Below are 25,765 nucleotides of genomic sequence, written 5' to 3'. Positions count from 1 at the left end.
GAATGGATTTTTAATAATAATGACAAAAACAAAAATGAAGTTTTGAGGGAAAGTTGGTTGAAGGAAAATTTAATTGAGCGTTTTTTTTTAATTAAAAAAATTATTAAAATTTCTTGAATTTAAAAAAAAAATTAAGGCATCCAAAAAAATTAATTTAATTTTAAAAAATTTTTAATTAAAAATAAATGCATAAATTTAAAAAATATTAAATTAAAAAAATTTTGTGTTAAAAAAAATTTTTAAAAAAAAAATTTATATAATTATAAAAAAAAATTTTAAAACATATTTTCTAAAAAAAATAATTAAATGAAAAAAAATTAATTAAAAATTATTTTAATTATATTAAAAATAAATATTAAAATTTTTCAAAAAAATAATTAAAAAATAAAGTTTTTAAAAAAAATTAAAAAAAATAAATTTAAAAAAAAAAAATTAATTTAATTTTGAAAATTGAAATTTAAATTTTAATTAACTAATTTTTTTTAAAAAATTAAATTAAAAAAATAATAATTTTAATAAATTTTAAATATTTCTAAAAAAAAAAAAATAATTAAAAAATATTATTAATAAAAAATATTTCAAAAATAAATTTTTAAAAATAACCAAAGTTAAAAAAATAATTAAAAAAAATAAATTTTTCAAAAAATAATTATAAAAAAATTAAAAATATTTAATTTAAAAAATAATTTCTAAAGTATTTAATTAATTTGTTTTTAATATTAAAAAATTTTCATAAAATTTATTTTAATTTTTTTAATCAAAAAATTCAATATTTAAAAATTATTAAAAAATAAATTTTAATTTATTTTATTATTAAATTTTAAATTATTTTTTTTTTAATTAAAAAAAATAATTTATAAAAATTAAACTATAATATTTTTGGGAAAATTTTTAATGGAGCAATTTTTTAAATTTCCTCCCAAAATGCACTTTGCCCGAATTGTCGTTCGAAAAGGAAACAAAGATCGCCAACAAACTATCATTTTGCATGCATCGATAAAGAGTCTGCCAAACTGACTGGCGACCAGTTATTATTATTTTTTTTATATATTTTTCTCTCAATCTATTTTAACACACAGAGATTTTATGCTTTTTTATCTTTTTCAGCATCTGTGCCACATTGTATCGTGTGACATGAATTTTTTTTGATGATTTATCGAAATTCCATGAAAATAATATCCCGCAAGTCAAACAGTTTCCAAGATGATAATTTCTCGCATAACATGCCACAGGTGGTCGACATTCGGTCAAACGAGCGCGGTAACAGGTCTCCTCCGTCTTGAACGAGTATACGCGACGACGACACTCGTGCATGGGGGAGCCACATAATCATGCGTATGTCTCGCAAAGTTGGCGCACATTCGACGGACTGACTGTCGCTATCGCATGCTAATGATAAAGCGGCGCTCTCCTTTTGTGCGAGAGAATAACAAAATTTGTGTACACACAAAAAAAAAAGTCGTACGAAGATACACAAAAGGATGATATTTAGTTCCAGGATATAAAACACGAACGAAATGCAGGCGCCTTGTTACTTTTGGCGACAACTATCATAAAAGCGTGCCGCCAAATACACAGCGCGCCTGTACACATCGATACACGGACAATAAAATAAGGGATGTAATTTCGGTCGAATGGGAAAGGATAATCGGTGATGTGACGACACGATGACAATTGCGTTAACAAGACGAATAAAAGAAAGGAGGTTGAAGGACATTGTCAATCAAAATATTTTTCAATCGAACGGAGAAGGAGAAAAAAGAGGCAGCGAGAATGTTTGTCAGTTGCTAAGTTATTACATTGTTTTGGTAAACAGACATACAAAGTGTCTAAAAGCATCGGCGCCACGTGTTTAAATGCCGGAAGTTACATACTTTTTTTTGTCTTCGAATATTTCGTTGGAATTTTGGATTAAAAGTGAGTCAATATTTGCTCATTTGCGGCATTTAAATGTTCTCAACTCACACTTTCGTTTCAATTTATGAGGGCAATAAATGATTCATGTGAAATATTTTCGAGTACAAAGTAATTCAGGTCGTAAGATTCACTATTTAAACATTTGCGATAAATGAAAGTCTTCGAAATGGAGGTAAGTGACTAAAGTGCATTTTAAAATTTTTTAGCTTTTAATTTAAATTTATTTTTTGACGTAATTACGAATATACTAAAAGGTAAGTTTTAATTCTTTATTTTAAACAAAAAAAAAATAAATTTTAAATTATATCGATTTTAGGTATTCACAAAAAAAAAATGGAGAAGAATATTTTTGAAGGGTTATCAATACAAGAGCGTCAAGATGTAGATCGCAAAAGCTAAAAAGCAGCAAAAAATAACAATCATTACGAAAAAGTAATCCTGATTAAACGTACGAATTCATGTACTTACGATCAAAATATATAAAAAGCTGTAACGTCCTGAATTCAGCCTAACTTGCATAAATCCTTTACCTGTCAAAATGTTTTACGCTAAAGAGCGGCGGCTATCTTTCTACCAATTAAAAAACACTTGTTACCATAAAAATCAGGAGGAAGAAATATCAGAGTCCAGCTTAAAAATGTTTGAATTAAATGCACCCATTTTAAAATGAAAAGTAGCAGATTAACGAAAGAAAAAAAGGTTGGGCAGAAGTACACTGGCCAATGTTTGATATTTGCGAGGAATACTTCGAATTCACATCGAACATTGAAATTATGATAAAATGCAATCTTTCTCGAAAACATAACTAGGCAACAAGGAAATCATTTCTGAAAAATACCATTTGAGTTATTTCTACTTTTATGAATTTGAAAAGATGAGGTTTATTAGTCTGAGACAATTTCCTTCGAATAAACAAAATTTTAGTTTTGTTATTAGACAGAATAGATTTACTTAAAATTTTATAACAAAAGCGCTCTTTTGTAAATCTAACGATGACTTTTAACTCAGACAGATTAAACGCTCAAAAACGCATTTTTCATTATTTTTCTTCATAAAATGTCTTTCATTAAAAAATTATTTATTTTATAACTTTTAATTTATGATCAAATCCTGAATGAATTTAATTTATTTTTCATTAATTTAATCTTTGAAAAAATTTTCCTCGTTTTCGAAAATTCTTCAAACCTTAACTTAACCTTCAAATTTGCAAATTCATCAAAACAAAGTTTAAACTTTTCCGTGACGCTTATCACTTTTAATTTTATGTAGATAAAAAATTCTAGACTTTTCTATGATGTCAACTTATTATCTAAATTTTTTGGAATGTTTATTCAATTTTTTTTATATGATATTTGACACAATAAACGAATAATTTTCGTCATTAATTGCCACAATTTAGTTCTAATTCCCCAAAAAATGAGTCTCATTGGTATAAAAGCAACGACATTGCCCATGAAAAAATCAGTTTCTTTGCAAAATTTTAACTTGAATCATGAAACTGTTACTTACTTTCGGCCTAATTTGTACTTTTGCCTTGTGCCAAGCGGATCTCTTGACACCTGTCAATCCGCAAGATGGCATCTATCAGGCACCCCGTATTTTTTACGGTTACGTTGCTCAGGCACGCCAATTTCCGCACATGTGTAGCTTACTTAACCGCAAAACAACCGGATCGTATACCCTTTGCGGTGGCTCATTAATTTCGCAAAAGCATATTTTGACGGCGGCTCATTGTGTGAACAGTGTTGTTTCGACGACAGTTGGATGCGGCACCGTTGAACGGAATAAGCCTTATTTGCAAGTCGTTTCGTCGAAATTTATCGCGCATCCACAATACAATCCAACGACTTTAAATAATGACATTGCAATTTGGACCCTGCCTATTACAATTACTTATGATGGTAAGAAGCAATTTTTCGTGAAGAATCCTTAAAATTAAGTTGAATTGAATTTTGCAGCTTATGTCAAGGCAATTCGTTTACCAACTGTGGCTCAAGCAACTGTCAGTTTTAATGGGGTAATGACAACTGTTTCTGGATTTGGTCGTTACAGTGTTTCAGTGTCTTCTTCTTCGCAAATTCTTCGTTATGTCAATCTTCGAGTCATTTCCAATGCGGATTGTGCAGTAAACTACGGATCGCATGTAATTGTGGATTCGTCAATTTGCGCTCTCGGCTATGAATTTGATGAGCAAAGTACATGCAGCGGAGATTCGGGATCCCCGATGATCATTCAAGAAGGTTCAGAAAATACCCAAATCGGGGTAACTTCGTTTGTATCGTCGAAGGGATGCGGATCCGATCGTCCTACAGGATTTGTTCGTACAGCATCTTTCTTGTTCTGGATCAATGAAGTTACGGGTATTCCAGTTCGTTATTCTTAATTTTTTGTGGAAAATTGAAATTTGTGGAAATTTCGGAGTTTTAATAAAGAAAATGTTGTAAAAATATTTTTTTTCATATGAAAGATTTTTCTTGAAAATATAAAAAAATAATTAGAGAAAAAAAAATTTAATTAAATTTTAAAATTTTTAATTAATTAATTTAAAATTAAATATTAATAATATTTTAAAGTTTTTAAAGATTTTTCATAAATTTAAAAATTTTAATTAATTTTTAGAAATTAAATAAATTTCAATTTGAATTCGTAAAAAATATAAATTCCATAAATCCATAAAAATTAATTTTTATTTTAAATATCAAGAACTATTTATTTAAGATTTAAAGAATATAAAAAATTAAAAATTTGTTAAAATTAATTAATTAAAATTTAAATCCCAAAATTTAATTAAAATAAATTTTATTTTTTTTTTTTTAAACGGTCATGAATTTTTTTTTATTTTTTCAAAAATCAAGGAGATTTTGATGAAAATCATCTTTAGAATGAATATTTATTCAATTTTAGGTTTGAAATCCAACAAAAGTTGATTAAAACTTGACTTGAAAAATTTCATGACCGTTTTTCTTCTTTTTCGAAAAAAAAAATACTAAATTATTAAAACTTTTCAACATATTCCTTAATTTATTTAAACAAAAAAAACTATAATTGGAGGCAGTTGTTATTTTATTTTATTTTTTTTTTATTTTGCAAAATTTGAATGAATTCAAACTAATGACCAACAAGAATGCTCATGTTTTCTGCTCTTTTTTTCCAATTCCTTTTTCTTTCGTTTTGTTTGTCAATTACGCCAAGTTTGACATCTTTTCTTGTTTTCTCATAAAATCAATTTAAATAAATTTATTTATGAACACAATTAGAGGAGAAGCTTCCTTTTCAACATTTATGACGATGCAAAAAAAAATCATCGTGCATCAATTTATTTAGACATCAAAATAGGCAATTAAATGACCAACCAGCTTATTTAAATTTTTGCTGGAAAAACGTAAATGATACAGTAAGAGAGTCAATTTAAATCGAGTGGCGCCCATCAATTTGCATTAATTTAATCTCTTTATTCCGTTCAGGCATGATAATAATAATATTAAGGGAACAACGAGGAGAAGATATATGTTATTATTTGTTTTAAACGAGGATGCAAAACGAAGAGATGAAATTCTTTCTCAATAGACAAAAAAATGATGAAGAAAGAAAAAAAAAGTTTGAAACAAATAAAAAAGTTTTTTTATCAAGTTAGGGTTGAACAAAGAGGAAAATTGTTTCAAGTTTCTTTTTAAAAAATTAATAAAAGAAAATTTTAAGATTAAATTTTATTTTAAAAATTTATTTAATTAATTAATTTTGAATTAAAATAATTTTTAGTTTAAATTTGAAAAATTTAAATTTGAATTTTTAAACTTAAATTTTTTTAATGAAAATTTTAAATTTAATCGTTTTAATTCGTAAAAAAAATATAAATTATAATTTATTTTAATAAATATAATAAAAAAATAATTAAATAATAATTAAAAAAAATAATTAATTTTTTTTTAAATAAATAGGTAGAAATAAAATAATTATTAAAAATTAAAAAAAAATATTATTTATATAATTTTTAGATTGAATTAACAATGAAGCGATTTTCAAATTTTTCTAACTGTCATTTTTATTTAAATTTGACATTTGAAAATTTTTCTTTGAAATTTGTAAAATATGCAAATTATAAAATTTTTAATAATAAGAAATAATAAATATAATTTAATAAAAAATAGAAATAATTCAATAAAAAGAAAATTTAAAAAAAAGCAAATAATTTAAATAAATTTTTAGTTTGAATTAGCAAAGAAGCAACTTTCAAATTTTTAAACTTAATATATATTTTTTTTAAATAAAATGGCATTTAAAATTTGTTTAAAAACTAATTAACCAATTTTTTTTATAAACTGCCAACTATTAAATTTTTAGATATTTTTCATGAAATATGTTTAAATTTTAAGTTTTTTTTTCGAAAACACATAAAGATTTATAATTTTTTTATTTATTATTTTTAATTTATTTTAAAAAAATTTTTTTTTATAATTTTTAAAATTTTATAATTTTTTTAGCAAAATTTTTAAAAAATTTCAATGAAAAAATTTTAAAATGTCAATTTAAAAAAAATTGACAGTTAAAAAATTTGAAAATCGCTTCTTTGCTAATTCAAATTAAAATTCATAAATAAAAAAAAAATACGAAAATCTGAAACATTTTCAATAATTTCATCATCCTCAAACGATTGTTTTCCCATCATCGTTCGTGGATGGCGGCGCGGCGTCAACATCTACGACGACATGCATGCTGACCACATAATATTGTACAAATTTTCGTCTATCATTCATCCATTTTTCGTTGCATGACTAAAAGTCGCGCCAAATTTTTGTCGTCACATTTGCGTTTATCAAAACATTGTAGTAAAAGAGGGTGTCTTTCGTTCGCCCATTTTCCAATATCATCGAAGATTTCCATTCGCGATTAGCACGTGGTCATCCTAAAAACTCCGATTTTTTTTTGCTATGCGTCGAAGAACGAAGAAAAACATTGTCGTAAAAAGAAAATATTGGCTCCTTCATTCTTGTCTGCGATGCGATGCCGCCACGCGCAAACAGAGAGATGCGCCAGCGCCAGAAGGATATGTCGCCTCGAGAACGCGCCGTCACTCGTCTACGCATAAATCTGAGTCGTGTACGTGGCGAGACGGAGACAGATCAAAGGAGACATATTGGTGAGCGAGCGCGCCGCGTGTTTGTTGCCAAATAATAAATATTTTACTGTTTGTTATTTTTTTCTCCCTTTTTCTCGTTTTTTTTTTCGCAGAAATCAACAACGACGAGAATGCTGATGGAAATAAAGATAAACACATGACAAGACAAGACATCAAGTTATGACAATGGATTATGAGGTAATAATGATAATAATAACGGCTTATCGCATTTCACTTGTGACAACAAAAGGAAATTTCGTGCAGATCTTGTCTTTCTGACTTGACACTCGAAATTGCCCAAATGCAGTGTAAATTACGGAGAAACACCTGTTGCCCGGTTTCGTAAAAGCCATATGTTACGTTTTTATGCAGAAATTCGCAACAAATGGCAAAATTCTCATGTCAAGTCCGATTTTTACTGCTTTTGTGAATTATGTGAATTTTGCAAATTATTTAATTACAATCATTAAAATTGAATTGACAGATAAAATAAACAAATTTAATTCAATTAAAGGATAAAATAAGGGAAAACAAGTCAATTGAAGCAAGAAAAAATTTTTTACGTATTTTTTATTTTTCAATATACAAGCTTAAGAACCATCAGAAAGGCATCCAAAGCACTTTTGTATGATTTTTGATCAATTTCAAGCCTAAAAATTATCAAATGGGCTCTCAAAATGAAAATTACGTATTTTTTACGTAATTTTTTATTTTTCAATATACAAGCTTAAGAACCATCAGAAAGGCATCCAAAGCACTTTTGTATGATTTTTGATCAATTTCAAGCCTAAAAATTATCAAATGGGCTCTCAAAATGAAAATTACGTATTTTTTACGTATTTTTTATTTTTCAATATTCAAGCTTAAGAACCATCAGAAAGGCATCCAAAGCACTTTTGTATGATTTTTGATCAATTTCAAGCCTAAAAATTATCAAATGGGCTCTCAAAATGAAAATTACGTAATTTTTACGTATTTTTTGCGTATTTTTTATTTTTCAATATACAAGCTTAAGAACCATCAGAAAGGCATCCAAATACATTTTTCGTAATTTTTGATCAATTTCAAGCTTAAGAAAAATAATTTTTTGAAAAATTAATAAAAATTGAAAAATTTCTTACCTTCGAAAAAAAAAATTCAGGTGAAAAAAATAAAACTCCACAAAAATTTAAGTTCTAAAGAATTGTTATGTCCAATTTATTTCTCTTTCTGACGATTTGTTTTTTTTAATATTTTTTTTTGCTTTTCTTGTATTTATTCTGTGACAGAACTCTCTGTCATCTACGATTTTCTCATTAAATAGATAGATATAAGATATACAGATTTTATGAACCAAAAACAAAAACATTTTCTTTTTTTTTGTAATTAATATATCAATCAGCTATTACAATAAAATTGTAGTAGAAGCTTAAAAAATTCTATCCTAAAATTTATGATAATGAAAAAATATAATATTTATAAAATAATGTTCTTATCCGTGTCTTTCTATTAAATATTATTATTTTTTATCATTTTAAATAATAAAACAATAATTTTAATTTAATTTTTTTTGCCATTATTTTTTTTGGATCAATTATTTATGCACCATTTAAAAAAAAATTTTTTATATTAAAAAAAAATTAAAATAATAATTAATAAAAAAATAATTAATGAAAATAAAATAAAAAAAAAATAAATATTTTAAGGGCTTATTTGTCCAGTTTTTTTTTAAATATTATTTTTTTATATTTTTTTGTTTTTTTTTGTATTATTTTTTTTTTTAATATTCTGTACAGTAAATACACTACGAACAAAAAATATATGTTTAATTATTATTATTTTAAAACACCCTTAGCACATTATTACAAGTTTTCATTCGTCTACGTACATTTATAAAATAAAAAATAGAAATTTAAGACTAAAATTTGTAACCAATTAATGTTAAAACTTTTAGATTAAAGGACTCGTTTAACTAATATTTATCCTTTAACTCTGAAAGTGAGTAAAATATATTTTTTTTATTATATATTTATGATATTAATATTTTTTTTTATTATTTTTATAGAGAAATATTTGTTAATTTTTAGTTATTATTATTTTTTTTTATTTTTTGTAATTTTTTTTCTGGACAAATTTTTTTTTTGTTTCCTTAAACTTGCCCTTGTTGAGTTATAAATTAAAAAAAAAAATAAATTTAAACATGAGAAAAATTCACTCACACTATTGTTAAACAAATATTACCTAGCACATGAGTGAATTGTCAAACTAAAAATATTTTGTATAAATTTTCAAACATTGAAACGGAAAATTAAAAAAAAAATGTGGAAAAAATTTGAATAATTCTACGGAGGCGCGCGTACATAATTAATTAATTAATAATCTTTGAGTTACAAAGCCTATTCTATCGTTTTTTGAATTATTTTTTTTTGTTTTATCGATAGCGATTTTTTTTTATTTTTTTTTTATTTTGAATCCACTTGCGTCAAGATGTTAAGAAGGGGCTTCGTTTGTAGCGTCGCGAATCGCGTCAAATGTTGAATGATATTTTTGAGGACTTGACTGTCCATCGTTTGTTGTCCCGCTTTTTGGGCTGCAGCGTCATTTGCGGATTTGAGGTCGGCGGCATGCTGCGTGAGAATTGACAAAAATTGCTCCCATTGCTTTTCGTCAGACTCGGATCGACTGTAGTCCGTGTTGGAGTAAAGTGTCTCGGCGTGTAGAATGAGACTTACAATTGTGGAAAGACCGATGCTCTGTGAAATATAAAAAAAATTTAATTTTTTATTCGCGATTGATTTTTTTTTTATTTAATTTTTTTAATAAAATTTATTTTTTTTTAATAAAATTTTAATCTTTTATTTTTTTAATTAAAAAAATTAAAAAATAATATTTTTTTTTATTTTTTTTTTTTATTAAAAAATAATTTTTTTAAATTTAATAATTAATTTTTTAATTCATAAGATTTTTTAAAATTTAATAATATTTTTAATTATTAAAAATTTTTAATTTGCTTTTCTTTATTTTTTCTACATGAGAAATAAATTTTCAAATTTTGAGAAACTTTAAGAAATTTCGTTAAAATTTAAAAATTATTTAATTGAATATTATTTCAAATATTTTTAAAATTAAAAAAAAAATAATTAATTTTAAATGTTTAAAAAAAAATCATTTTTTTAAAAATATTTGAATTTTTTTTTAATTTAAAAAAAATTTATTTTATATTTTTTTTATTTAAATTTTTTAATATATATTTTTTTTAATTTTGAATTTTTATTTATTTATTTTTTTTTATTTATTTTTTTTTTAATTTTTAAAAATATTTTCAAAAAATTTGAAAATTGCTCTTTCGCTAATTCAATTTTTTTTAAATTTTTCTTAAATTTTTAGTCTTACCTTGTTGTTAAAGAGGAAATTCATCTTTTTATCTTGCGTTATGAAAGATCGTGAAACTTGAACGACATTTTCTAGTTTGGCGAATTGCAAATGTCTTTGGAACTCTTCGTGCAACAAAATGACATTTGGATCAACTTCCTTCTCCTTCTTCAGAATAATGTTCAAAGATGCAAAAATTGCGCACCAAACAGTCCAACGATGCGGTTGATTTTTGATCAACGGCATTGAACGACGAAGTAAGGCCTAAAAAATAATTTTTTAATTAAAATTCGATTTTTTTAAATTTTTTCTTTCAAAAACTCACTTTTCCTTTACGAACTGTCATCATCGCAGTAACCTTTTCGGGCGTCAATCCAGCAAGTAATTTCGGAATTAGCTCATCGTGTGTTTGTGGCTGCGGATATTTATCACTCGGCAGTGCGAACGTTGGATTTTCGCTCAACTCGGGTACATCTTCGCCGTTTGCGATGGCGATCGCTCGTGCAATTGCCGCTTGTTCGAGTGCTTGTTGATGTTCTTTTTCGCGTTTTTGCTTCAGAATTTGCGCCGCCGCGATCGCAACGGGATTTTCTAGATCTTCGAGCAAAAGAAGGACTTTGTAGAGCGTTTCAATGTGCAGCAAGAGAGTTCGCGAGGACTTTCTTTGTGTATTTAACTCGATAATTGCGGCAGTGTTGATTGGTTCAGCCGACACAACTTCCATATCGATGATTTTTCGGGGCGCTGTGACAGATCCACACTGAAAAAGAAATAAAAGGATTGAGGTTAGAATGAAATTTTTCTTTCGAAATTACATTTTTTCTTTCGAAATAAACATTTTTTAGTTTTCGAAATAAAAATTTTAGTTTTCGAAATAAAAATTTTTTAGTTTTCGAAATAAAATTTTTAGTTTTCGAAATAAAATTTTGTAGACTTCGAAATAAAATTTTTAGCTTTCGAAATAAAAAATTTTAGCTTTCGAAATTAAACTTTTAGCTTTCGAAATAAAAATTTTAGCTTTCGAAATAAAATTTTTATCTTTCGAAATAAAATTTTTAGCTTTCGAAATAAAAAATTTTAGCTTTCGAAATTAAACTTTTAGCTTTCGAAATAAAAATTTTAGCTTTCGAAATAAAAAATTTTAGCTTTCGAAATAAAAATTTTAGCTTTCGAAAAAAAAACTTTAGCTTTCGAAATAAAAATTTTAGCTTTCGAAATAAAATTTTTAAAATTTTTTAGCTTTCGAAATAAAATTTTTTAGCTTTCGAAATAAATTTTATCTTTCGAAATAAAAATTTTAGCTTTCGAAATTAAACTCTTAGCTTTCGAAAAAAAATTTCAGCTTTCGAAAAAAAATTTTAGCTTTCGAAATAAAATTTTTTACTTTCGAATTAAAAATTTTAGCTTTCGAAATTAAACTTTTAGCTTTCGAAATAAAAATTTTAGCTTTCGAAATAAAAATTTTAGCTTTCGAAATAAAAATTTTAGCTTTCGAAATAAAAATTTTAGATTTCGAAATAAAAATTTTAGCTTTCGAAATTAAACTTTTAGCTTTCGAAATAAAAATTTTAGCTTTCGAAATAAAATTTTTAGCTTTCGAAATAAAAATTTTAGCTTTCGGAAAAAATTTTTATCTTTCGAAATGAAATTTTTAGCTTTCGAAATTAAACTTTTAGCTTTCGAAATAAAAATTTTAGCTTTCGAAATTAAATTTTTAGCTTTCGAAATAAAAATTTTAGCTTTCGAAATAAAATTTTTAGCTTTCGAAATTAAATTTCGAAATAAAATTTTTAGCTTTCGAAATAAAATTTTTAGCTTTCGAAATAAAATTTTTATCTTTCGAAATAAAAATTTTAGCTTTCGAAATAAAATTTTTAGCTTTCGAAATAAAAATTTTAGCTTTCGAAATAAAAGATTTTAGCTTTCGAAATAAAAATTTTAGCTTTCGAAATAAAAATTTTAGCTTTCGAAATAAAAAATTTTAGCTTTCGAGCTTTCGAAATAAAAAAATTTTTTAGCTTTCGAAATTAAACTTTTAGCTTTCGAAATAAAAATTTAAGCTTTCGAAATTAAACTTTTAGCTTTCAAAATAAGAATTTTAGCTTTCGAAATAATAATTTTAGCTTTCGAAATAAAATTTTTATCTTTCGAAAAAAAATTGAGCTTTCTAAAATAAAATTTTTCGATTTCGAAAGTTTCGAAATAAAATTTTTCGATCTAAAAATGATTAAAATAAGAAATTAATAAAAAATGGGGCACACTTACTCCTACCTGCAATTTGCCCAACGAGTTTTCAAATTGCAGCGGTGTATAATTCCTTCCGCCTTGCTCCTTGTTCCCCTCACTCTTTTGCGACTCCGAATTCTTCCGCTCCCGATTATGCATTCCATTCCTATTATTGTTATTCATGCCATTTTTATTCGCTACCGCTTGCATCAACATATTATGAGCATGTCCCTTAGGCCCCTGATTAAACGGATGATTCAACTGATTATTATTATAAGCCCGATTCTCGCCCTTCGCCTTCTTCTCCTTGTAAACCGTGAAATAAAAGTCATCAAAATACGGCGTCTCGGTGTTCAGTTGCATCAGCTGGATCGAAATTAGCCACTGCTTGTCGCGATTACTCATCAAATTCGCATACGGATCCTGCGGTTCTTGCCGAAAATTGCCATTCATGCCGTGATGTTGCTTATTGTTGCCATTATTTCCGTTCGGATGCTGCGAATGATGCATCATTTGCCTGTTTTGCGTGTTCTGATGATGATGCGGATGTCCGTTTTGCTGATTTCCGGCTGGCATGTTGTTGTGATGATGTCCGCCATGCATCCGATTCAATTGCTGCAGCATCGGGTGATTTTGTTGGATCTCTTCCATGAGTTTCATGTTGAATTGTTTCACCGAATTTTGCATATTTTGCGGATTTTGATTGTAAAATTGGGATAAGGGGTGTCCTGGGGGCGGAACAGGTCCTCGCATGCCCGGAGGCATTCCGCCGGGAGGAAATCCACGCATTTGCCCGAAGGGAGGAGGTCCGAAATTGTTCATGGGATGCGGCGGCGGCATGTTCATCGGCATATTAGGGGGTCGTTGCATATTTGGGGGCATATTTGGCGGTCTTGGAGATCCCATCATGGGTGGCATTTGCGGAAAATTGTTTCCCCGAGTGTTATTATTGCCTCCCTGAGACATCATTTGCTTCTGTTGTTGCTGCTGAACGACTTGACTGTACATCGGGTGTTGTCGGGGCGATCCCATGCCGGGCGGCGGTTGAATTCCCGCCATTTTTGACGGAGATCCGGGTACTTTTTGCGGCGCCGATGGCATTTTTGGAGCCGAAACTTGCTTATTTTGCTGTTGTTGCATCAAAATATTCCGTTCCAACTCGTCGACCGAGACAATTTTCAGCGGAGCCTGCGGTTTCGGGGCTTGTTTCATCAAAGTTGCCAAAATGTCGATCGTGCCTTCTTGTTGTTGTTGTCTCTGTTGTTGCACTTGCATGAGTCTATTGTGCTGCGCGATCATTTGTTGCTGTTCGTTCAGCTGTTGTTGCTGCAAAAGCGTTTGCGGTTGCGAAAAATGTTGCCGCAAAAAGGTATTCGGGTCGAAATTGGCGAAATTTCCTGCCAAATTCGCCTTTTGCTGATGCAACAACGACGGCGCCGCCCAAACACTCGGATCCAATTGCACTTTGATGTCATTGTCTTCGGTGCCGATATCCAAATCGTCGAAATTAAAACGACTGAAATCCAAGTCGTCGTCATCTTCGGACCGAATTGACCCGTTTTGCGTGTTTTTCTTCGAATTCGAGGACGAGGGAAACTCTTTGCTGCTCATCCGCACGAGATTTTCGTGCAAATCCTCCCAATCGCCTTCCCGGGCATCCCCGAAAGTTTCGTCATTAAGAGCGTCATAATCTTCCTCGGGTGGTTCTAGCTCTCCGCCGCCATCGTCATCCATCTAAAACGAAAAAATAAAAAAAATTCAATTAAAAAATTGGATGAAACCATTTTACGTCGCCTCAGTGCAAATACAACAACATCCGACGACAATGCGTTCTCAATTGCGAAATTAACCCGAGCGAATTAATTGATGCGCATTTTCATTTAAACCCGATTTTAGTGACAAATTTTTTCCTTTTTTTCTCAAATCGGGTCCCGATCGAGCCCAAAACTTTCACAAATGCCGATTGACCGCTAATAAACGTGTAATTCACCATTTTTTTGATGGGTGAAAATTTGGAGGAATTTTTTATCGATTTTTCGGCAAAAATATCAAAGTTTTTGGGTGATTTTTGTGTTGAGCAAAGCGACGGAGGGCAACTTACCGGCAATGTGGTATTAAATCCAAAAAATGAATCTGCCATTTAGTAAAAATCTTGGTTTTTTTGCTGACAAGAATATCATCATCGATGAGGCAAAATTGATCCTGAGGATAGGCCAAAGTAAAGGTATTTATTTGCCCGTGAAATTTGAGGAATTTATTAAATTCCGAGTGAATTTTTTTTTACACGTGAAGGGTTTTCTGTGAATTTAACTCGAGAATCGAATGTCCGCTTTTCTGATTTTTTTGTTTCATCAAATATCGACCCAATATGAACAGAAATGAACTTTAGAATGAATATTTATTCAATTTTTGGCTAAAACTATGTCAAAGCAATTTTTTCAAATCTTGCTCCAAATGGATAAAAATTTGTCAGAGGGCTCTAATTTATCATTTTTAATTATTTTACTCAAAACTGCTAAAAAATTGAAACTGAAAAAAATTTTTTTCTTTGACACAGTTTTGATTTGAAAACTAAACGAAAAAATTGATAAAAATTTAACTGATTTTTTTGTTTCTTGCTCCAAATCAAAATATGAAAAAAAAATGACCCATTTTAGAAAAAATTTAAACAATTTTGATTTGAAAACTAAATCTGTGTCAAAAACTATGCAAAAACTGTGTCATTTTTGTCAAATCTTGCTCCAAATCTTAATTTATCATTTTTAATCATTTTATAACTCAAAACTTCCAAAAAATTGCTCCAAATGGATAAAATCATTTTTAATCATTTTATAACTCAAAACTGCCAAAAAATTGAAACTGAAAAAAAATTTTTTCTTTGACACAGTTTTGAAAACTTTGTGAAAACTAAATCAAGAGCAAAACTGTGTCAAAAACTATGTCAAAAACTGTGTCAAAGCAATTTTTGTCAAATCTTGCTACAAATGGATAAAAATTTGTCAGAGGGCTCTAATTTATCATTTTTAATCATTTTATAACTCAAAACTGCCAAAAATTGAAACTGAAAAAAAATTTTTTCTTTGACACAGTTTTGATTTGAAAACTAAATCAAGAGCAAAACTGTGTCAAAAACTATGTCAAAAACTGTGTCAAAGCAATTTTTGTCAAATCTTGCTCCAAATGGATAAAAATTTGTCAGAGGGCTCTAATTTATCATTTTTAATCATTTTATAACTCAAAACTGCCAAAAAATTGAAACTGAAAAAAAATTTTTTCTTTGACACAGTTTTAATTTGAAAACTAAATCAAGAGCAAAACTGTGTCAAAAACTATGTCAAAAACTGTGTCAAAGCAATTTTTGTCAAATCTTGCTCCAAATGGATAAAAATTTGTCAGGGGGCTCTAATTTATCATTTTTAATCATTTTATAACTCAAAACTGCCAAAAAATTGAAACTGAAAAAAAATTTTTTCTTGACACAGTTTTAATTTGAAAACTAAATCAAGAGCAAAACTGTGTCAAAAACTTTTGATTTGAAAACTAAATCAATAGCAAAACTGTGTCAAAAACTATGTCAATAACTGTGTCAAAGCAATTTTTGTCAAATCTTGCTCCAAATGGATAAAAATTTGTCAGAGGGCTCTAATTTATCATTTTTAATCATTTTATAACTCAAAACTGCCAAAAAATTGAAACTGAAAAAAAATTTTTTTCTTTGACACAGTTTTAATTTGAAAACTAAATCAAGAGCAAAACTGTGTCAAAAACTATGTCAAAAACTGTGTCAAAGCAATTTTTGTCAAATCTTGCTCCAAATGGATAAAAATTTGTCAGGGGGCTCTAATTTATCATTTTTAATCATTTTATAACTCAAAACTGCCAAAAAATTGAAACTGAAAAAAATTTTTTCTTTGACACAGTTTTAATTTGAAAACTAAATCAAGAGCAAAACTGTGTCAAAAACTATGTCAAAAACTGTGTCAAAGCAATTTTTGTCAAATCTTGCTCCAAATGGATAAAAATTTGTCAGAGGGCTCTAATTTATCATTTTTAATCATTTTATAACTCAAAACTGCCAAAAAATTGAAACTGAAAAAAAAATTTTTTCTTTGACACAGTTTTAATTTGAAAACTAAATCAAGAGCAAAACTGTGTCAAAAACTATGTCAAAAACTGTGTCAAAGCAATTTTTGTCAAATCTTGCTCCAAATGGATAAAAATTTGTCAGGGGGCTCTAATTTATCATTTTTAATCATTTTATAACTCAAAACTGCCAAAAAATTGAAACTGAAAAAAAATTTTTTCTTTGACACAGTTTTGATTTGAAAACTAAATCAAGAGCAAAACTGTGTCAAAAACTATGTCAAAAACTGTGTCAAAGCAATTTTTGTCAAATCTTGCTCCAAATGGATAAAAATTTGTCAGAGGGCTCTAATTTATCATTTTTAATCATTTTATAACTCAAAACTGCCAAAAAATTGAAACTGAAAAAAAAAATTTTTTCTTTGACACAGTTTTGATTTGAAAACTAAATCAAGAGCAAAACTGTGTCAAAAACTATGTCAAAAACTGTGTCAAAGCAATTTTTGTCAAATCTTGCTCCAAATGGATAAAAATTTGTCAGAGGGCTCTAATTTATCATTTTTAATCATTTTATAACTCAAAACTGCCAAAAAATTGAAACTGAAAAAAATTTTTTTCTTTGACACAGTTTTGATTTGAAAACTAAATGAAGAACAAAACTGTGTCAAAAACTATGTCAAAAACTGTGTCAAAGCAATTTTTGTCAAATCTTGCTCCAAATGGATAAAAATTTGTCAGAGGGCTCTAATTTATCATTTTTAATCATTTTATAACTCAAAACTGCCAAAAAATTGAAACTGAAAAAAAAATTTTCTTTGACATTTTGGATTTGAATTTTTAAGCTTGAAATTGATCAAAAAAAACGTAAAAAATACGTAATTTTTATTTTGAAAATGGAAAATTTTTAAAAAAAAAATTTTTAAAAAAATTAAAAAAAATTCTTTAAAAATTTAAAAAAAAAAAAAATAAAAAAAAACAAAAATTTAAAAATAAAAAAAAAATTCTTTAAAAATTGAAAATTTAACAAAATTCTTACTTTCAGGTGCCATGTAGTCCTCTAAACCACACTGTCTCTCGCAAATTCAACTCACAATTCACGAAACGTCAAATACATGTGATTTTATCGTTGTGTGCGTGCATGTGAACTTCATTCATAGAAACGAGCCAAATAGAAAGCAACAACAACAACAAGACAGAGTTCACGAAAATCGTCCAAGCAAAATCAAAATCACGTCAAAATATCAGTCTCGACAATGAATGGGAAAAAATAACGGTAAATGTTGTGCTCGAAGTAAATTAAGTCATTCGAAGTTCAGCCAGCATTCGGTGTGGGAGTGCAAATGTGCAATAAAAAAAGCTTTTTAAGGAGAATTTTTTTGACGACGTCGTCGATGAGTAATAAAAGCGAGTTTTTCTGTGATTCGTCGAGCAACCTGTAAAAAAAATTTTTTTTTTTTTTTAATTTTTTGTGAAATAATTTTTAAGCAATGATACCTGAAGAGCGTCAAACGTTCCTTGGATTCGACTTATCAACGCAAAAGGTGAGATTTATTTTTATTTCTTTACTGCCAATAAAATAATTTTTCCTCTTATCTCTTATCACACACTCGACTATGACACGATTACATGACGATTTCGAGGTCATTTCGCGAGCGATATTAATTTTTTACGTCATCGGATGTTTATTTATTTTCAATTTTTTTTTTATTTCAGTTGAAGGCGATCCAGCTAAACGCGCAATTGGAGGTCCTGGTGCATGCCGAAGTGAAATTCGACACAGATTTGCCGGAATTTCGCACAACGGGCGGCGTCAATCATGTGGGCCTCGACAAAAAACAGGAATTTTTCGTGCAACCCGTGATGTGGGTAAAAGCCTTGGACATGGTATTGGACCGTCTTGTTGTTCAGGGGGCGGATTTGGGTACTGTCGTTGCTGTTTCAGGCAGTGCCCAGCAACATGGGTCACTTTATTGGACCCGACATGGCATTGAAACGCTAAAAAAACTCGATCCCGATAAATTTCTGCACTGCCAGATCGACGATTCGGCCTTTGCGACAACTCGAACGCCCATTTGGATGGACAACAGCACCCAAAAGCAATGCATCGAGATGGAAGAAGCGATCGGGGGACGTCATGTGATGGTAGAAGTGACAGGTTCAAAGTGTTATGCGCGTTTTACGGGACCCCAGATACGAAAAATGTACCAAATGAGAGACGAGGCATACAAACATACCGAACGAATATCGCTCGTAAGCAGTTTTTTGGCTTCCATGTTCCTCGGGGATGTCGCGCCAATCGATTTTAGTGATGCAAGTGGCATGAATCTCTTTGACATTAACGAAAGGCGATGGTCTGATTTGTGTTTGAATGCTTGTGCGCCGGATTTGGGCGAAAAATTGGGAGATCCAGTACCAACTTCGACGGTTATTGGCAATATTGGGACTTTTTTTGTGCAGAGATATGGTTTTCCGAGCGATTGTCGGGTCATTGCATGTACGGGCGACAATCCAAGTGCCTTAGCGGGAATGGTAATTGGCACAGATTGGCTTGCCATGTCACTCGGGACGTCAGATACCATCATGATGGGTCTCCAAAAGCCGCCGCATCTCGACGAAGGACATGTTTTGGTGCATCCGACAGCCGAAGGGTTCATGGGACTTTTATGTTTTCGCAATGGATCACTTGTACGTGACATTTTCAAGCGTTCCGAGGCAAATAACAACTGGGAATACTTCAGTGAGTTCCTGGATTCGACGCCACGCGGCAATTTTGGCAATATGGCGTTGCATTTTCAGACAAAAGAAATTATCCCGGCATGTAAAGGCGTTCTGCGATGGAATAAACTCAGTTCAAGTGACTCGGAAATTTCCATGAAAGGCGTTACAAAGTTCGGAAGTCCTCAAACCGAAGTCAGGGCCTTGATTGAAGGACAAATGTTGCATCGAAAAGCCGTTGCGTCAGACATGGGCTTCAGTTTTGGTGAAACTACAAAGATTTTAGCGACGGGCGGTGCCTCTAACAACAAATCCATCCTTCAAGTCGTCTCGGATGTCTTTAATGCGCCGGTTTATACGCAAAAAACGGCAGAAGCGGCGTTACATGGCGCCGCCTTTCGTGCCGCATATGGACATTATATGATGACGAAGGCAGCAACGATTAGCAAAGCGGGCGATGAAAACGCAAAAATTCTCACGTACCATGATTTTATACTCAATTTCGTGATTAAGAACACGCAAAAAGTCTGTGAGCCGAGCAAAGATGCCTTTGACGTTTATGAGCCGATGATCGCACGATATCGCGAAATGGTGAATGTTCTGATGAAGATACAGGATCAAGATGGACATTAATTTAAAACATTCCATTAACTTAAAAAAAAAAACACAAAGTAGCAACTCTCAGGTCACAAAAAAAAATTTAAAAAAAAAAGTTAACAAATATCTGATGATCATAACCTCAAATTGACCCACATTGCGACTCGTGACTCCTTATCAGTTCGTTAAACACGTGCGCGGTGCACTTTTTGACAGCTAAGAGCTTTTATACTTACTTAATGTTAATTAATTAGGTTGAGGCGATAAGGAAAAATGTTTCATAATACTTCAGAGATTTTAAAATTTTACGAAATTTTTGCATAATTTTTTAGTTTGAATTAGCTTAAAAGCGATTTTCAAATTTTTTAACTGTCATATTTTGAATTGACATTTACGAATTTTTCTCGAATTTTAATTAAAATTATTCAATCTACAAAAAAATGTTAAAAATTTTTAATTTAAATTTAAATTTTTCCGAAATTTTTCATTTTTGAAATTTTTTAATCAAAATTAAAAGTTAATTAATTTTAATTTTTTTTTTTATGTTTTTAATTAAAATTTTTAATTTTTGAAAATGAAAATTTAATTAATTAAATAAATAAAAAATTAATTAATTTTAATTTCATAATTCAAAATTTTTTATCAATTCAAAAAATATTTAAAATTCTTCAAAAAAATAAATTGTTGTTTTATTTAATATTTGTGCAAATCAATTTTAATTAAATTATTATTTAGAATTTTTTTTTTAAATTAATTTAAAATTTTTGTTATGAGAAAATTAATAAAAAAAAAATATAAAAAATTAAAAAAGATTATACAGAAAAAAAATTTAAAAAAAAAAATTTATATTGAACAACGAAAAAATTTTAAAAAATAATTAAAATTAATTAATAATTTTCAAAAGTTAAAATTCTTTTCATTAAAACTTTAAATTAAATTTTTAAAAAGTTATTAAAAAATTTTTAACGAATATTTTTTTTTTTGAATTAATTAAAAATTTTATGAAAAAAAGATTTAATTTTTTTTTAACTTTTTAAAAATTTCTCGAATGTTTTTTTCGAATAATTTTTAATTTTTTCTTCAAAATTTCTCTTTAAAAAATTTTTAATTTTTATTAAAATTTCACAAAAAAGTAATTTGTTAATTTTTTTAAATTTAAAAAAGAAAATAAATAAACTTCAAAAAATTTTTTACAATTTTTTATCGAAATTTCGCAAAAAAAAAACTAAATTGCTAATTTTTTCGAAATTATTTCAAAAACATTTTTTTAAAAATTAAAATATGAAACATTTTTGCTCATTGCATCAACCTTAATAACCATGAATGAATAAAATTCAACCAGACTCAAGTTAATAATTTTATGTATAGTGCAATTTTATTAGTTTTTAAATTTTAATTTCAAGTCAAGTCGTCAAGAGAAATTTTAAAACTTTTATACTCTAAGTCTCTAATCCGTTGATATTAAATGATTTTAAAATAAAATTAAAAATTTTCACAATTATTCTCCTTGTTTTTTTTTTACTTTTTCCTTCCTCCACGCTCTTTGACTTGCAAATTAATCGTCGCTCCGGACAACAAATTGTAGAAAGCGCACGAATTGTTATCCTTGAAGAACATTCCTTCGTAAATGAGTTTCTGCTTGGCGGGTGGCATGCCAATTTCGTCTTGCAATTTCGATTTTAGAGCGGCAATTGTGTCTGTGAGTGCGAGCGAGACAGAAATTAGTTGTCCATTCAACTTCCATTCGTTCGACGCCTTTTCCGTTTGTTGAGGAACTTGTACTTGGATCGTTATGTTGCCCTAAAAATTTGATTTTTTTATGAGTTTTTATGATTTTTTGAGAAATTTAAATTTTTTAGCTTACATTGTGTCGTTGCAAGAATTCCGCTTCGGGAACTAAATTGTCTTCAGTTCGGGCGCGTTTATTTGGCGGCTCAGATTCGTCGAATTGAGGAGCTTCCATGGGAACAGGAGGCATTCCGGGTATCATGACGGGTCTTGGGCCTCCGGGCATGTTTGGAGGAGCGCCGCCGGGGAATCCCATCGGGAAGGGAGGAGCTGAAAATGTTTTTTTTGATGAATTTTATATTTTTAAATGAAATTTCAACTTCTTGAAATAAAATTTCAACTTCTTGAAATAAAATTTTTACTTCTTGAAATAAAATTTCAACTTCTTGAAATAAAATTTTTATTCTTGAAATAAAATTTCAACTTCTTGAAATAAAATTTCAACTTCTTGAAATAAAATTTTTACTTCTTGAAATAAAATTTCAATTTCTTGAAACAAAATTTTTATTTCTTGAAAATAAATTTCAACTTCTTGAAATAAAATTTTTACTTCTTGAAATAAAATTTCAACTTCTTGAAATGAAATTTTTACTTCTTGAAATGAAATTTTTACTTCTTGAAATAAAATTTCAACTTCTTGAAATAAAATTTCAACTTCTTGAAATAAAATTTTAACTTCTTGAAATAAAATTTCAAATTCTTGAAATAAAATTTTTACTTCTTGAAATAAAATTTCAACTTCTTGAAATAAAATTTCAACTTCTTGAAATGAAATTTCAACTTCTTGAAATAAAATTTCAACTTCTTGAAATAAAATTTCAACTTCTTGAAATAAAATTTCAACTTCTTGAAATGAAATTTCAACTTCTTGAAATAAAATTTTTACTTCTTGAAATCAAATTTCAACTTCTTGAAATTTTTTGAAATTTTCTGAGTAAAAAACTTACGAATCATTGGTCTCATTGGCATAACAGGCATCATAACGGGTACCGGAGGAGCAATTTGCGGCGCTGTATGATGCACCAAATCTCGTTGAATGGGCGCCGCATTGCCCGGAATCGGTTTTTGCATAACAGGCGCTACATGCCCGGGAATCGGCATCTGAGGTCTCGGCGGAGGTTGTCTTTGTTGTTGCTGCTGCTGTTGATGCTGCGGCGGTTGATATTGTTGCTGATGCTGAATTTGCACAGGTTTCGGTCCAATTTTCTCCTTTTCCTCATCCGGAATCAATCCCTTGACTTTGTGAATTTGATGAATTTGATCCTCGATCGAAATATTCGCACGCGCTGCTCTCGTTGCTGCTTCAACACTCGAAGTGTGTCCATCCCACGTGACACGATCATCCTTTTTGACTTCTTCTTCGCCCAATTTCTTACCGATCGCAGCTTCTTCGTCGCCAACACCGAAAATATCCGTACGACGTTCGGCAAGTTGCTTCAAACTCGCCTCGATTGCAGCGCCGGGCGCATAAACATTTTCCTGCGCGACTTTTTCAATGTGTTTGTCGCGTTGTTCGACCCAACGGGGATCCAGCAAGCCAATTCGCATGTGCTCGGCAACTTTTGACGCCGGGATGCGTTCTCCCGTGATCGGCGAAATGAGATATTCGTCCGTGACGGGAGGTTTGGCGATTTTTGCGCTTTGTTTCGGGTCGTATTTCTTCACGACGACGTTATCCAAGCGCGGAGGCATGATTGGAGCAGCTTGTTTTGGGACCTCATCACCGCTTGAAGCTTCATCCATGTCCTGAACTTGCGTATTGTCCTTTTGCCCGACGCGATTTTCCATTTGCGACAATTTCACGTTCGCATGACGAGCATTTTCGTTCGCGCCATCATCCTCCGAATCCGATTCCAGTTGCATTTCGACTTCAGCAGGTCCTCCTTCGGCAATTCGCTCTTCCATCAAGACACGAGCACCAACTTCTTTCGGTGTCGTGGGCGGCGGAAAGTTTCCATGCTCGAACGGTTGATAATCCACGACTTCGACAACGACAAAGTCATGCCAGTCGATTTGGGCGTACGCAACTCGTTCCCGTTCGACTTTTTCTTCTTCCAAACGGCGTGTGGCTTCTTGGAATTTTTGCCAATTGGCGCGATATTTCACGTTATCCAAGATGATGTTGCGACTTTCGGGTCCGTCGATGCATTCTTGACGTAATTTGGGCAACAAACTCATGGGAGGAGCAAGAATTTTCGTATATTGCTCCAAAAGTTTCGTGAAATATTGGAAAAGTGAGTGTTGAGGACGCAAAAAGTCGAATTGGTAGTTGCGTTGTTCGCGATTCATTAAGTCCGTGAGGAATTTTCTGCCGTTACGAGCGACGAATTGAGCTGTTAGCTTTACAATGTCCCTAAAAATAAAAAAAAAATCATTTAATTATTAATTTTAAAATAAAAAAAAAATAAATTTAATATAATTTTTAAAAAATTATTTAAAAATTTATTTTATTAACTTTATTCTGAAAAAAATTATTAAATTAACTAATTTAATAAATTGTAATTTTTTTTTTAATAAATTAAATTAATTATTAACTCAAATTTAGTTTAATAAATTTAATTTTAAATAATAAAATAAACATTTAAAAATTAGAAAATTTTTTATTAATTAAAAAATTAAACGATAATTAATGTAATAATAAAATATTAAATTACCTAATTTAATTTAAATTTAATTTAAAAAAATTTTAATTTTTTTGTTAAAATTAATGATTAACTTTTTATTTAAAAAAAATTAAATTTAAAAAAAATAATATAAAAAATTATTTAAATTAATTTTAATTTTTTATTTAAAAAAATTCCAATTAAAAAAAAAATAAAAAAATTATTAATTAAATTTTTAAAACTAAAATTGAATCAATTAAATTAAAATTTTAAAATTAAAAATTATTAATTAAAATAATTATTTTAATTTTTTATTTAATTTAATTTTTTATTTTAAAAAAAATTTATTATTGCAAAAAAATATTTGTCTTGCTTTTAATTTCATTTAAATAAAATTTTCAAAGAAAATAAATTTTTTATAAAAAATAAAAAAAAAAAAAAAAATCGAAAAAACTCACAAATCAAGCGCCGAAATCGACGGCGGATCAGCAACAAATTCAAAATCTGGCGGAGGCTCCTTGGGCACAAATTGCTGTTCCGTCGCCTGCTTCAAAAGTTCTTGTTGCTTCTGCTGCGATTGCACCGACAACTTTTGAATGCCCGACGGCAACGAAAGCGTGTCAGCGACTTTTCCTTCGCGGATTTCCTTGACTTTGTGCTGATAGTACGCGTGATACGGATCGCCGGCACTCAAAAAATTGAATTTCGGATTGCCAAGTTCGTTTTGACGGATGCGAGCCTCAAAATCGGGCCCGTTTCGAGCGACGAAACTTGCCGTTTTATCGACAATGTTCCGAACTTCGGGCGGCGGATAAATTAAGCCGAATTTGACGGGTCCCGACATCGTTGGTTCGTTATTTTGATCCGCATTCGGGTCGTTTGCCATCTCAACTCCGGGCATTTTGGGATTTTATGAGGTTTTGAGAGGTATTTTACAGTTAAATTCGATTTTAGAGGAGATTTTTCGCACAATTCAATTGAAAACGTAAATATTGATGTCTCCTTTGATGGAACAACTTGACATTTGACAGTTTTGACATTTGGTGAGTTTTTGTAATAGCGACCCTTTTTAACTTTTTCTTTATTTTTTGCTTTTTTTAATTTGTTTTTTTTTTTTTGATTTTTTTGTCTTTCAAATTTCTAAATTTCCTGAAAATAAATTAAAAAATTTATTTCTTTTAAAAATTTAAATTAAATAATTTATTTTTAATTTAAAAATTTAAAATTTAATTTAATTTAATTTTAATTTAATTTTAATTTAATTTTAATTTAATTTTAATTTAATTTTAATTTAATTTTAATTTAATTTTAATTTAATTTTAATTTAATTTTAATTTAATTTTAATTTAATTTTAATTTCAATTTTAAT

At 29.1% G+C, this 25,765-nt stretch overlaps 4 protein-coding genes across 4 annotated transcripts; 2 read left to right on the top strand and 2 right to left on the bottom strand.

Annotated features, from left to right (window-relative positions):
* Positions 1 to 3,409: 3,409 nt before the first annotated feature.
* On the top strand, positions 3,410 to 4,303 carry LOC134833828 (collagenase-like). Its single transcript, XM_063848285.1, has 2 exons — positions 3,410 to 3,818; positions 3,876 to 4,303. The coding sequence occupies exons 1-2, from the start codon at positions 3,410 to 3,412 to the stop codon at positions 4,298 to 4,300; spliced, it is 834 nt and encodes a 277-aa protein (XP_063704355.1). The 3' UTR covers positions 4,301 to 4,303.
* Positions 4,304 to 9,142: 4,839 nt separating this feature from the next.
* LOC134834880 (protein PAT1 homolog 1) lies at positions 9,143 to 14,809 on the bottom strand. The gene is made up of 5 exons (XM_063849682.1): positions 14,712 to 14,809; positions 12,650 to 14,344; positions 10,710 to 11,144; positions 10,406 to 10,648; positions 9,143 to 9,765 (listed from the first exon to the last, which is right to left on the bottom strand). Exons 1-5 carry the CDS (start codon positions 14,748 to 14,750, stop codon positions 9,475 to 9,477), a joined length of 2,703 nt encoding a protein of 900 aa, XP_063705752.1. The 5' UTR covers positions 14,751 to 14,809; the 3' UTR covers positions 9,143 to 9,474.
* Positions 14,810 to 17,840: 3,031 nt separating this feature from the next.
* Positions 17,841 to 20,491, top strand: LOC134834267 (xylulose kinase). Its single transcript, XM_063848860.1, has 2 exons — positions 17,841 to 18,234; positions 18,407 to 20,491. Exons 1-2 carry the CDS (start codon positions 18,181 to 18,183, stop codon positions 20,039 to 20,041), a joined length of 1,689 nt encoding a protein of 562 aa, XP_063704930.1. The 5' UTR covers positions 17,841 to 18,180; the 3' UTR covers positions 20,042 to 20,491.
* Positions 20,492 to 21,302: 811 nt separating this feature from the next.
* LOC134834946 (splicing factor 3A subunit 1) lies at positions 21,303 to 25,406 on the bottom strand. The gene is made up of 4 exons (XM_063849778.1): positions 24,855 to 25,406; positions 22,741 to 24,146; positions 21,870 to 22,063; positions 21,303 to 21,805 (listed from the first exon to the last, which is right to left on the bottom strand). Exons 1-4 carry the CDS (start codon positions 25,295 to 25,297, stop codon positions 21,524 to 21,526), a joined length of 2,325 nt encoding a protein of 774 aa, XP_063705848.1. The 5' UTR covers positions 25,298 to 25,406; the 3' UTR covers positions 21,303 to 21,523.
* Positions 25,407 to 25,765: the final 359 nt, after the last annotated feature.

The sequence above is a fragment of the Culicoides brevitarsis genome, chromosome 3 (genome assembly GCF_036172545.1).
Source record: "Culicoides brevitarsis isolate CSIRO-B50_1 chromosome 3, AGI_CSIRO_Cbre_v1, whole genome shotgun sequence".
NCBI classification, from domain to species: domain Eukaryota; kingdom Metazoa; phylum Arthropoda; class Insecta; order Diptera; family Ceratopogonidae; genus Culicoides; species Culicoides brevitarsis.
Note: the sequence above shows the minus strand (reverse complement) of the source record. Positions and strands in the feature narration are given on the sequence as shown.